At 40.1% G+C, this 13931-nt stretch overlaps 1 protein-coding gene across 10 annotated transcripts in view; it reads left to right on the top strand.

Annotated features, from left to right (window-relative positions):
- The window catches only part of TMEM117 (transmembrane protein 117), a 192887-nt gene that overhangs the window by 10709 nt on the left and 168247 nt on the right, over positions 1 to 13931 (top strand). For 2 of the 10 annotated variants that reach the window (XM_086884648.1, XM_086884653.1), the window contains exons 1-2: positions 3950 to 4133; positions 6076 to 6380. The exons of 2 other annotated variants lie outside the window; for them this stretch is intronic. In XM_086884648.1, coding sequence (XP_086740774.1) covers positions 6104 to 6380 — 277 coding nt within the window. In that variant the 5' untranslated portion in view covers positions 3950 to 4133; positions 6076 to 6103. Of the gene's footprint in view, positions 1 to 3278; positions 3405 to 3949; positions 4134 to 4189; positions 4347 to 6075; positions 6381 to 13931 lie in introns of those variants that run through there. 6 more of the 10 variants (XM_023930998.2, XM_023930990.2, XM_086884650.1 and 3 more) reach the window with 6 other exon arrangements.

Below are 13931 nucleotides of genomic sequence, written 5' to 3'. Positions count from 1 at the left end.
AGATGAAACCATCCCTAACTTCCTCTTAGTAATTTAAAACCTGGTTGACAAAGATCAAAAAATACATAGAAATCACCCATGCCCCGAGATTCCACTAACATTTTTAGCTGGAGCATCACTTATATTTCTTAAACTTTATATTTGAATGTTTTTATCACTTTTTTCTTGCCTTAACATGTGTGTGCACATGTGCATGCTTATGTGGCTGTTTTTCTCCCTTTCACTCTTTCACTCATTACAACATTAACTTTCTTCTAGTTCTCTGAATTTTTCTAAGCATTTCACCAGTTAGGAGCAAACTTAATTATTAACATTGCTGTCTATCATGTCTTTCATTTATTTTTCTAATAACTCTTCAACCTGCCATTTAAAAATAAATGTTTAATTTTAGTTCACACAGTTTACTATCTGCTCATATTATTGATTTAATGGAAAGTATTTCATTTTACGTAATGTGAAAACACTGTTACTGTTTATGTTTTCCAAATATGCAGTAGAAACATTTCTGCTGTTCCACATTCTTTTATACAATTCTATTTTTTCACACCTAATTGCAAAGCAGTATTAGTGTTAGAAAGATCGTTCTCTGATTATCTTCACCTTCTTCATTTCCACAGGGTATATCTATTTGCCTTTTTTTTTCTTCCAAGTTCTTGAACTATTTAGTTCTTCAGTTATGCACTTACTGTTGCCAGCTTTTGTGCATTTTTTTTCTCTCCCATTTGTTTCATGTTGTATTGTGCTGCTTTCTTTTCTTTAGAAGATGGCAAGAAATGAGTTGGGGATGCAGATAAGGAGCAAGTCTGAAGCGGTATAGCTGAGACAGGTCATCATAATCATGAGTGTGAAATTCCAGAGCAGGGAGTCTTTTGTTCCAAGGATGTTTTCACAGGTGTACTGGATCTGGCCCAGAATTAAGTTGATTATCTACATAGCAGTGAAACTGTGCTGTGTTTTGTGTTTGTGACTAAAACAGTGTTGAAAACACGCCAATGTTTGGGCTATTGCTCAGCAATGTTTGCACAGGATCAGGGATGTCTCTCTTTCCCTTTCTGCCTACATTCCCATACCAGCAAGTAGGCATGAATTTGGGAGAGGACAGAGCTGGGACAGCTGACCCCATATAGTCCATAACATCATGCCCACCAATAAAACTGGGTAGAGGAAAAGGGTGAGACAGAGTGTATTCAAAGCTGTTTATCAGAAACTGATGGTGTACTTGTGGGCTTTGGTGAGTGGTTCCCTCACCATATTTTCTTTAATTCTTACTTATTACATTTTATAACTCTCACTTTTTCTTTTCTTTACTTAATAAATCATCTTTATGTTTACCTACTGGTTTTCTTTCTTTTTCTCCTATTCTCTCCACTGTCCCACTAGGGAAGGAGGCAGGGGGAAGTGAGCTAGTAGCTGTGTGGGTGCTTACTTGCTGGATGTGGTCAACCCACAACAGCAGGATGGAAGAAAAATACACTAAGAGCACAATCACTGAGTAATGGGGTTTTGAGGTTTGAGGGAATGAAGTACTTTTAATGAGAAGCAAGCCAGGGAAGAGGCATTTGTGCATTCAAGGAGGACAGGATGAGAAAACCGTGACTGTTTAACCTTGAGAAGAGGAGGCTCAAGGTGGAGGATGGAATTGATGTCTGGTAGGAGGAGTAAAGATGAAGACAGAATCATTGTGATGTCCAGTGAGGGACAAGAGGCAATGGGTACAAACTGAAATATGAGAAGTTTCATATAATTTATGAAAAAAGAAAATATTCCAGAAGGAAAACATTCCAGATACAGATGAATGTGCTGAAGGCTGATTCCTCATATCTGAGTGTAAAATTGATACTGTACTATCAATTAGTAGTATCAATATATGGTTAGTTCAAAGCTCACAGCTTTGTTGGAAACTGGGTGTAAAACAACAGCCTTAACACAAGTCTATTTTGTAGTAGGAGTGCTGATAGATTAATTTCATCCACAAGTATCAGAACTAACATTTCAAGATGTCTCATTGTCCTGATTCAGTCTGCTCTTTAGACTCAACTCACTGGTTTTATTTCTGGCTTTTTGATTTACTGACAGTTCTGTAGGTAAGAGTGTGTTTATCTTCTACTGCAGGCAGCCTCTGGCTTTCAGTGGGCAGGCCTGATTAATCTTGTCTACTGAGATTATTTGGTAATTGTTGCTATTCAGGTGTGTATTTCATCAAGGGCATCTTTATTGCCTGGTTAAAAAGAAGAAATAGGAGTAGTCCATGTTTTTTTTTATATATATGAGTAAAACACTACACTTCTAAAAAAATGTATTAGCTTCCTCTTAAGACAGCAAGTGCAACATGAAATTTGGGGGAGATATATAGAACACTTAGGCTTTTGGTTACTTTAATAGAAAAGTAGATGATTTTCATTTGATCAACTTAGTGACTTCAAAACTTTGCTCACTGGTTTACTCTATGAAAAAAAAATGTTCACGGATACTTTGTAGTGTAGCATGGGTTTCAACATGAGCTGAAGAGAATATTTTTTGGTGTGTAGGTGCATGAAGACTGTGATCTCTTTGTAGTGTATACTGCCTCCCTCTCTGTGGATTCTCATTAGCTGAACATAAGGAGACAGCTCTGCAAGAGTGGCAGTACACACAGAACTGTTGCATGAACAGGCAGTGCTTTGCACTGTATTTCTGTACTCTCACATTGCACATGATGATTTTTCATCTGTGAATTTTTGAATTTTATTTTTACTTTAAAGATAGCTTGGGGTGTGTTGGTGTGAAATACTGAATACTGCATCTTTCTACATAAAATTGAGGGTCTCAGACTATTCCACTGAGGAAGATAATACGGTGATTATGTTAGACATCTTCAGTAGCAGTCGTGTTTATTTACAAAAGTACATAAAACTGTTTTGCCAGAAGTACAGAAGGGGTTCACAAGTCGTCTTCTGCTGCTTGTTCTGGTTGTGCTGGTCTTCTGCAACAGACCCTCCCACATTCCTCAGTGGATCTCAGCCACATTCCTGTCTACCTTGGCCTGAAGCAGCCAGATACCTGATGCCAAATTTCAGAAACCTGCTCCAATGGAGTTACCTGACTTTTCCCAACGATATATTGAGGCTGTGTCTAGCAACTTCGTTTTCAAACTGTCTTCAGCAATGACCAGAACTAGTACATACTGCATTAAAACTCAGTCATAATGCAACGCAAAGAGAATCCTGTAAAGGTTTTCCTGGGATGTCAGCAATACCAGCACACTGACACTAGGGACCACATCCCACATTAAAAAGCTTTGGTTGACAATTCGGCTGGAGTGCAATGTCAACAACTCTGGCAGGCTGCACAGAGGCATTTTGCCCGACACAGTGACCATACAGACTGTGTGTGCACCCTGGAGCCTCAGCATATCCCCTTCCCAAGTAAGTAAATTGTGGGTAGATCTCCTTAGCCTCCCAAATATTAGGGTTTTCAAAGATCGTCCTGAGCGATCTGTCTGTTATTGCCAGCCCCGTGCTTTTGCTTTGGGATAATAAATACCCAGATTTGACCGCCCGTTTCCCGTATTTGTAAATTTGCATAATGCTGGAGTCTGACCGATGGGAATTGAGCGCTGCTCGGGTTTCGTTCACCTCGCCGGCTGGATAAGCCCCTGTGGCTCCCCGGCCACCCTTTGCCAGGGTGAATAAACACCCGCGGCACACCGCGCGCGTTTCGGGTCCTTGCTGGCAGGCTCCGGGGGAGGGGCGGGCACGGACGGGCACGGGCGCCGGGGGCGTCGGGACCCTGCCGCAGCGGCGCCGCCCGCTGCCGCCGCGGCTGCGGCACTGCCGGCGCCGCTTGCCCGCGCCCGGGAGCGGAGCGGAGCGGAGAAGAGCGGAGAGGAGGGGAGGAGCGCCGCCGCCGCAGCCGCTCCCTCCCCGCCGCGGCCGGGGGGCGGGACGCCGCTGCAGCCAGCGCCGCTGTCAGCGCCGAGGGGCTGGGGGGCCCTGCCGGCCGCGGGGGCAGCGGGGCGGAGCGGGGCCGCCCGTCTCCCAGAGCCGCACCGGGGCGGGCGCCGAGCCGCGCCGCAGCAGCAGCAGCAGCAGCAGCAGCAGCAGCAGCAGCAGCAGCAGCAGCACCGCGCCCGCGGCGCCGGATCCCCCGCGGCGGTGAGTGCGGCGGGAGGGCGGCTCGGGGCGGCGGCGCTGCGGGGGCCCGTGGCCCTGTGCCCGGCGGGGCCCCGCCGCCACAGCCGCCGCGCCGGGTGAGGTGGCCGCGGGTGCCCGGCTCTGCGCCGGGGGCAGGGGGGAAATGTCGATTTAACAGGTTGCGACGGGCGTGTGGTCAGCGGCGCTCTTGGCGCCCGCGTTTTTGGCTGTGAGGTAGGTAGGAGAAGGATTTTGTTAGCAACTTGTCACTGCCGCTATTGCTAATATTGGCTTCTGATGCTATAAAACGCTTCCTAGGAAGCCGCGTCTTCAGCTGGGTGTTGGATAACTCTCGGGTGTCCGGCAGCTGTCAAAAATACCGGGACATGTAGTTGTTTATCTCCAGCCCCATTCGGGCTTTAAGATGGTTCATACACATAAGGAAATACCAAAACTTTTTCTTAATGGTAACAGAACGAAAGGAGAACAAGAAATATATTTGGGCATCTTTATGGCCCTAAAGGCAGTTTAATCTCCCCAGGGTGGTATTTTCTTAGGCAACGACCCTTACTTTACAAAAAAAAGAGAAGTGATTACGTTTTTTCATAAAGTTTTTGAAGGACCGACACTCCCTCGTGCTAACTTTTTAACTCTGTAATGTGGTATTTTTTATTTTGCATATGTAATTTATGCATAATGGGACATTATTTCTTTCTGTCATTTACTGAATGCATTGTCTGAATCTGTCGAGAGGTTCTTTTATTCTTTTCATTTAAGAGGCACAGGATTCCTTGCAATTTCACTAATATAAATTGGGTTATGCAGGTAAATAATTTTGGGACTAACTAAAGAGAGACATTGAAATTTGTGCCATTTCTAAGTTTGCAAGTCCTAAGTTAGAAGTCCAGGAAGGGATGAGTAATTGATCAGGGGTTTTAGGTCTTTTGTGGGATGGTTTTTGTTTGTTTGGTTTGTTTTTTTGCTGCAGGACATATGACATTTGCAAAAATTTGTCACTGTATCCTTCAAGGATCATGCTGTAATAAACAAGCAATATTACTAGACGCTTTTATTTTTCTTCCTACATACTGTGTCGCTTGAATAATTTCGGTGTTCTATGACACAAAGGCCTTGTATCTTTGTGCATACAAAGTGGTTCAAGAAGATGAAAACTATTTGGCTGTGAATAAAAGAAAAAGAAATGAAGTGGCAAACAACTAAAATGTTAGCCATGCTCAGTTGCATTTTTCTATAGCAGCACTCAATAAGTTGGCAGGTTTCAAAGTACAGTTTTTGTATTCATACAGAGCAGTCTGTTTTCAGGGTGTCTTACTTTATGGTTTTGAAAAGCTATAGGTGTACTCCCTGAAGTCAATGAAAAGACTTATACAGGCTTGCCTGACTCGCAAGAATTAATTCTAAAATCTTTTCCAACATGTCATTCTTTCATATGAGCATTGTTTCTGATGTTTCTGGGTCATATGCTTTTAAACTTCCAGTAGAAGACCTCTGGACTTCTGGGCTGGTTCCATCCTTCTCCTACACGGAGAAAGATTCCATTTAGGCTTAGCATGAACCTTTGTGAAATTTGTGTTGCATTTTCTGTGCAGCTGGAAAGGCAGTCTGGGTTTTAGGTAGCTTGCCATGTTCTTATATTCATTCTTTTCACACCCCATTATGGAGGAGGCATGAAAAGTATATTTGAGACTGAAAATCCTCTGCTACAATGTGTATAAGTTTGGTTGTTGTTTTTACATTGGAATAGGGAGAAATTTCAGTTTTTCTCTCCCTGGATCCAACAATATCTTTTGATTGAAACTTTCATTTCTAGTCAAGTCTAAAGTGTTAAAAATTGCTGATGACAAGGTTGCAATGATTTGATTTTTGTAATATATTGAGTCTCTTCTAAGCTCTGAGAATTTGGGGTATATATAACATTATGCATTTGTGTCTTTACATGTAGGCAAAACCCAGTTCTTCAGTACCTGAGGATGGATAAAGACTTCCGCTACTACTTCCAGCACCCGTGGTCTCGCTTAGTTGTGGCTTACTTAGTGATCTTCTTTAACTTCTTAATATTTGCTGAGGACCCAGTATCTCACAGCCAGACAGAAGCCAATGTTATTGTTGTTGGTAATTGTTTCTCCTTTGTAACAAATAAATACCCTGAAGGAGGAGGCTGGAGATTTTTGAAGGTGTTTCTGTGGCTCCTTGCCATTCTCACAGGACTAATAGCTGGGAAATTTCTCTTCCATCAGCGCTTGTTTGGTAAGTTAAACAATGCATCTACTGACTTCCTGGTAATGACTTTCAGACTTTTCCTTTTAGCTTTCTACTCGTGGCAGTTTTGTAAACTTTACTTTGAATCGCTTCTGCTGTTTAGAGCTGTATAGAACATCAAAGCTTACACCATTGTGGCAGCTAAAGCCATAATATAATTCTCAATGATTTCAGTCAAAGAAGGATAAAAATAGTGAAAGGTGACATATTTTAAATACTTGGAAGATCAGTAATTTTCAGTTTTTCCAGGTTTGCACCTTCAGACCAGTTTTTAGGTCTTATGTAACTTTCTCAGCAACTTGAAGAAAAGAAGTTCTTCCTTGAGGCAGCAACACTGCATGTCTTGTCAAAAGACACTTAAGTGGAAGCAGAGGCTCTTGTAAGTATTAGCAGAGCTGTGCTGAAGAGCTCCCACGTGAAAATGGGAATTCTAGAGAGGTAGGACCTCCCTCTGTTTTAGTACAAGAGCAAATCATTAAAAAGGAAAGGTTGGAAATGGGGGAAAACATGACAGTAAATGTTTCCATACACAAGATATGACTTAACTGAGGAACATACTGTAGATGGACTAAGTGAAAGGAATGAAATGGCCCTGGAATAAATTCAGCAACTGAGAATTTAGGAGTAAATATATAGAGGTACAAAAATATCCACTGTTGTCTTAACTTACGTGTAGAGAATGTTGCGTCTGAAGGCTCAGGGCTGTCTCTGTGTTTTAGAGATAATTAGAAATCTTCAGTAGAAAAGATTTCTTTGTTCCTGCCATTTGCACTGTTCTTTGAAACATCTGATTCTGGTTGCTGCTGGTCTAGATGGACAACCCACATATTCTTATACTGGTAGCACTGCAGGATGGATGGTTACTGGAACACCTGGAAGCACATGAGCAATAGGCCATTTCCTTAGTCTGTCTCATTCTATTAAGATCAAGAGATAGCCACTATTGTTTCAATAAATCAAATGTAAAGCTGTTGTGTTGAGGAATGAACAAACAAAGACACATCAAGATACTTCTTTTAATACAGACTTCTCTTGAAACACTTATTCTGAAAAATAATTAGGCATCATGAAGATTATTCAGCTATTTTACCATCGTGTAATGGTAAACATAAAATATTCCCATAAAGAGAACATTTTACCTGGACAAGGGCTATCACAAGAATGTTTTCAATTCTGGCTTCCCAAATTGAGAAATTATATTGTTAAACTGAAGATGTTTAAGGAAAAGTGATGAAACCGATAAATTTAGAAAATTAGCCTGATAGTGAGAGGATTGAGAGGATAAAGGAAAGATTAGAGAGTGACTTGCTCAAATTTGAAGGACAGAACTTTCAGTTCAGCATATGTAATCCAAGGTCCAGTGCTTGGAAGTGGCAGATAGCCAGTATTTTTTTTTTTTTATCTGAAAGGCTAGACAATCAGTGGAACAAGTTTTTATGGGATATGACCTCATCAAGACACAAATTTTTCTTTTTGAGAACACACTTTTCTGACTACTGAGTAATTGTCTTCTATCTATATAGGTTATTGTGATAATTCCATCTGGATTTGTAAGTCAATATCATATGTAGCTAAACATAAATTTTAAAGTGGCTTGATTCAGTCCTGCTGCCAAATGGAGAAGGTCTGTCCAGACCAGTGTCTGCTGCTTTGTGTCTTTGTGCAGTTGCTCAGTGAAACAGGATAGGGAGTTTACCCATATTAGCAGTACCCATCTTTTATTTCTGTGAGGATCACATTTCTGACCATACCGATGTTTGTGGCAGCTCTAAGATGGGGTCAGCATTGAGAGGAAGCTAATGGGCAAGAAATTCCTAACCCTGAAGGCAGTGCTGGTTTGTGGATATTTGTGGTTGTGTCTGGGCATAAGTACAGTCTGATTTGAAGCTAGCTTCTGCACATTGAGTTTCATGGCAATTTGAGCCAATGTAGATCTATCACAACCCCACCCTCCTAATGCCAGCCACATCGTTTTGGTGCCTTCCTTGAGCCAGTGCTGCTGTTGATGTGACAGTGCAGCAAGCCAGCTCAGGCAGCCAGTCTCATGGAAAATCAGTTCCTTCTGCTGCCGTCTGCAGCATCTCCTTGAACTGATGCGATTGCTTGAGTGCCAGTGCTGATGAAATGGCCAAGGGCTGTGCAGCCAAGATAGCTGGGGGCTGTGGCAGCCGTACCTTGTGTTGGCTCGAGTGCTGTGGGACTGCACCCACACAGTGTGACAGTGGGAGTGTGCTGCTGCTTGTGATACACTGTGAGCAGATGGCAGGCAGTGTGACTGGAGCTGACTGTACTGCTGACTGATGTGGCTGTGTAGCTGGTGTGGATAGAGATTGCTTGATGAGATGTGGGTTTACAGCTTCAGTTATCTCTGTGTCTCCAGAAGGTTTGTACAGCCCATGCTGAAATATTTTCTGCTTGTTATTTGCTACTACTTTAATGACTTCATTGCTTAGAAATCACTTCTTTTATTGGGATCCTCATCAAATATATCTGGATCTTCTGGCATCAAGCAGTTCATGAATTCACCGCTTTATTGTTTTTAATTTCCCTAGTCTATTTTTCTGAATAGCTGCTACTTTTTTAATTTCTTTTCTATTTTTTTTTTTTTTTAATGTATAATTGCTTGGGACCACTCTGGTTTTGAATCCTTGTTTATTTATTTTGGTTTTTGTTTTTTTTTTTTCTCTGCTACACTCTGTTTTCAGGGGCAATTGTGACTGGTTGTTTCTTACGGCCTGTGTATAACTTCCTGCAGTCAGGAAACCAACTAGCACCAGTCAATCTCCCCCTGTCAGATCTTGGCTCACAGTGTAGGCTGCAAATTGAAAATGAAAAGGATTAGTCTGCGCATCTCACTTTAAATGAATAGGAAGGGAAATGATTTTCTTTCTCTATGCCCTTTCTGCTTTTTTGTTCCTTGTCTTCTGTATTTCTTGCTGTTGAGTTTGCATAGGGACTAGAAAAATAGAGTAGCTAGAACTGTGTCATAATACAGTTTACTGTCTGTGGCAGTCATTGCCTTGACTGTCATGGACTAAAAAAGTAAAAGAAATAAGTTCAAGAATCTTATACATCTAAAAGGGGAAAGAGACAGGTGCTGGAAACCTGATTTAGGCTTCATCACTCTGAGTTTACCAAGAGATAAGGGAGTAGGTAAACTATATTGATGAAAAGTAGAGATCTCAGCTGGAGGACAAGGTGGGATGTTTTCTGTTGCAACCTTTGAGCAATATCATCTTCAGGGAATCCTTCAAGACACTCCTTATGACTTAAAACAAGATTAGAAAACAATTGCTTCTCTAGTTCTTCAGTCAAGAAATAGCTTAATTCATTTGATAAACATCTCCCACAATAAATATTTCTGTGGAAAACAGCCCTTATCTAGTACATTCTTTATATCCATGGCATGTGGTCAGAACAAGTAGAATTTATTATTGTCTTTTGGCTGTTATCCACTGTATTATTTTGATCCATCACCAAGCACATCTATTTGGTTAGATATTGTGTTCTGCTGTGCTTTTTATTTTGCAGTGGAAAGTAAAAGGTCATTGAAGAATATTGGAAGTTTGGGGCAATGAAAAGTAAATATACCTACCCCTGGTTTGTTTTTCCTTTGAGAAAGATGAAAGAATTACTTGAGATAAGGGAAAGTGTCAATTTCTTAATTGATTTTTTGCTTTATTTAAACCAGAGAGAGCTTACAAACTGATCCATTTGATGATACTATGCATTCAAAAAATGCATTCAAATCTTGACTTAAAAGAAATTCCTAAATAAGCATTTCCCTATTTTTCATAAAGCTGTGGGACATTGTATGGAAAATAACACAGTGTTTAAGGTGTAGCAAGTGTATGTTTTAATTGGCATCTGCTCAGCATACACACAGTTGTTCTTTTGCGCTACTTCAGACCTAAATTCTGCGTTCAGTGTGGGTTTTCTTGGCCCAAAGTTCAGGCTGTGCATTTTGCATTAATATAGATAAACATGATCTATCAAGTACATTTAAGATAGTCTTTAATTTGATCAGACTTTTAGTGATACACATAAATGGGCAGTACACTTGGAAATGTATTTTTTCAATCCAGCATTTTTGCTTTGACTGCTGCTTATGTGCACTAATCCTTAGCTTAGTGCATATTAAATACATCAGTTTTTAAAAACTTACTACAAAACATACATGTTTCTACCTGCCCATTTTTGTGTTTCTAAAGATGTATTAAAATCTGGCTAAAAGCCTGATTACAGTACTGTATTTGTATTGTACTTGCATTTGAATCAGTTGTCAATGAACCTGCTTAGATTTCTACTTGTAAGTTCCTTTCTAAATGGTGTGAATAGAAAAACTAAATGCTTAAATGTGTTATAAAAAATTACAGAAAACAAGATATGTATAACTAAATCTGTATTTCTTAAAATGGAGGAATCATAATACAGCAAGTTAATTAGAGCTGTTGTATAAATGTTAAATTTAATGGTTTGCTCTCTTACAAATGTTCACAGTATGCAGTTTGTTTAAAATTAAATGATAATCTGAGCTTCGTAGACACTGGGATAAATGAATAAAGCACTCATTATAGGAATTGCACTGAACCGTGGGCGTACACGAATGTTGCAGATTTTCTAATGGACAGTAGCGCCATGCTGGGAGCAATTTCATGATACGTGGTTTCAAACAAAACACCCACCAAGGCTATGCTGTCTGAAAACATTACTCTTCTTGTCAAACATCTTATCTGGAAGGCTCTAAAAGATCATGCAAATGTCTTAATAGCAGATTCTTCAGTGTCTTCTATTATGCTGAAGTTTAAGGGGTGTACTAACTGAAGATGCCAGGAGGAAATTAGGCAGACTGGGATTTAGCCAGGAGGATGGTGCACTGCATAGGAAAAGTGGTTAGTTAGATTAGTTAGTATCCTGTTATATTAGGGGTCATGTTAGTGTAAAATCTGGGCAGTGGTATTGCTGCTAATGTTGGCATATCACTTTCATAGTGATGCTTGTGAAATAGTTAATGAACCATGTGATCTGTTCTGCCAAAGAAGCTTCCCATAGATTTGTTAAAATTTTCACGTGCTTGTTTTTCAGCCAGATTGTTTCCCATTCTTGTTTGATGGTGGTGATAGGAACAGTTATACCACCATCTGTAGAAACAAGTGGTGTACGTATGGCAATACTTACATAAAATTCTAAGCTGATTGATAGAGCTTATTCTTTTCTGTTGTCAGCTGTGTCTTACATTACAGTAAGGACTGTCACTTAATACCCAGCAACTTTGTTTCTGCTCTTTTTTTTTCCATTGATGACTTCATCCTATTAGGAAACAACTAATGTGATAGCTGGTAAAAAATACTGTCTTCAAGAGCCTGTTCAGTATTTTAATAGCAATGACCAAACTAATACTGTTGAGGGTATTCAAGGTCTGCTGTGATTGCCTCACCGTCAATTCACCTCTTTTGTACCAGTAAAATGTTGAAGGAATACAATAAAATTATTTTGGTCCTACAAAATGTGTGCCAAGGGGCCAGTCTAACAGTTTGCTAATAATAACGCACAAATGACTGTGAGCAAGCATTTCTGAGAGCCAGAATCCTCAAATTAAAAAAAAAAAAAAAAAAAAAAAAAAAAAAGAAGCAGCAGCTCTCAGCCAGCCACTGAATGAGTTGCAGGCTCATCATATTCCAGCCCTGGCAAGCTGACAATAATTCAGATATCAGTTTATTTTAAACTTTACATTGTTCATGAGGGAGACCACAAGTGACCTTTCAAATAGAAATGAAAAGCATGCAAGTGACCTCCTAATTTCTTCTCTTACTCTTATTTTTAGAAGAGCCATAACATCTCACTGTTATGCTTCCTCTTTTCACACTCAATGAGAAGTCTTCTGTTGTCTGCACTTAGGCTTAGTTGTGGAATCAGTCTTTGGGTAGTAAATTTTGGAGTTTAATTGGAGAGATACAGGCAATAGCTACAGAAAGATTATTCTCTCTTCGATGAAAGCTGATTCTATTGGAGGTGCATATCCCAGTCCCCAAGCAGTAGCATAAGAGTGCAAGAAGAGCTATGTGTGTCAGATTTTCCATAATGGGAAAGCTCTAGATAATATTTAGCATCCAGTGACTGAAAACTAAAAATACACTCATTGCTACTTCGCATTGATGTGTCAAATCTATGTTTTGATCTTTTTGACATGACTTCTAGATTTTTCTTTCTCTTTGAAGCTGGAGTGATTTTGGAATGATGCCTGCCACTTATGGGAATGATATGTCTCCATCCCCCAATTTCCAGAAATAGAAGTGAGTTTATTCTTAGTAGATGCATCCTGATGGGCATAGTGCAGGTGCAACCTAGTGCAGGGGCAAATTTCATGTATCATTATCCCGTACAAGGAGGAGATGGAGAGGATATTAGTGTGGAACAGCACCTTGCCACGTGCTTGCTGGAGAGTCCCTAGGAGAACATGATTTCCTTGGTCATGCTGTGTCCTTTTGAAGGTTCTCTTAGGTTGGCAGAGTGGCATGAAGGTCCTTCACAAACAAACCAACATTTCTCTCTGTGTGATTCTTCTGGGACCTCAGGCAGAATCCAGCCTGTGCACTCTCCCAGCCTGTGCACCTGCCTTATAAAGTTATTTATATATACATAAATATATACATATATATATATACACACACATACATAAATTCCAGAATGGAAAAAAAAACCTCAATATATTCTGGTCTTTAAAAAACTTTGAATGCATTATCAGGATATAGGATATATCACTATTAGCAAATAGTGGGTGTGGTGTATACATTTCTCATAGATATTTTATATATGGCAAAAGTAAAAAGAATTTGCAAATGTGTTTACTAACCAGAGTGTCTTTCAAGGAGGTGGGATCAGTAGTTGTTCCTTATGACACATGTAGGGCAGAAATGCAGATTTTCTAAACATGAGAGGTACATGCCCTAATTTCCTACTGGAAAACAGAATTTTCTGCATTCTTTTTCTGTTTTCATCAGAAGGGTCAATGTCCTTTTCCCCATTGATTAACTCATGCCAGGGGATGGCAGGAACAGCAGAAACTCTCCTTTGAAGATTCACTCTCCCTGGTGCCTTTAGGTGGGAAAGGAGTCTCTCAGGAGCATACTGGACAGCTTAGTAAAGGTAGCAGCAGAGCCTTGAATTCAGCTTTCATCTTCAGCATTGGGGTATGATCTTTCAAAGTGGCCAGCTGCTCAGGGCTTTTTAAGCTCACTTATATACATGACAAATAATTTTTTCTATTTCTGAGACACTGATGCAATGTCTGTCTACTATGAAGCACATATTTGTTTAATAATAAAGCAAAGAAGAAATTAAATCTGTACAAGATTCAAGTAAAGTCAAACATGCTAAACATGTTTAATAAAACATGAATAATAATAAAACGTGAATAATAAAAAAAAATAAATTAGGGCAGTGAGGGAGTAAAGAGATGAGGAGAGATGGAGAAAAACATTCCTTGAGAGTCACAGAAACAACAGTATTTAATTTTATCTTATGTGAAAGGCCTAAAAA

Source organism: Cyanistes caeruleus, chromosome 4 (genome assembly GCF_971803275.1).
Source record: "Cyanistes caeruleus chromosome 4, bCyaCae1.hap1.1, whole genome shotgun sequence".
In the NCBI taxonomy this organism is placed as follows: Eukaryota; Metazoa; Chordata; class Aves; order Passeriformes; family Paridae; genus Cyanistes; species Cyanistes caeruleus.
The sequence above is the reverse complement of the archived record's forward strand: the minus strand, read 5'-3'. Positions and strand labels throughout refer to the sequence as shown.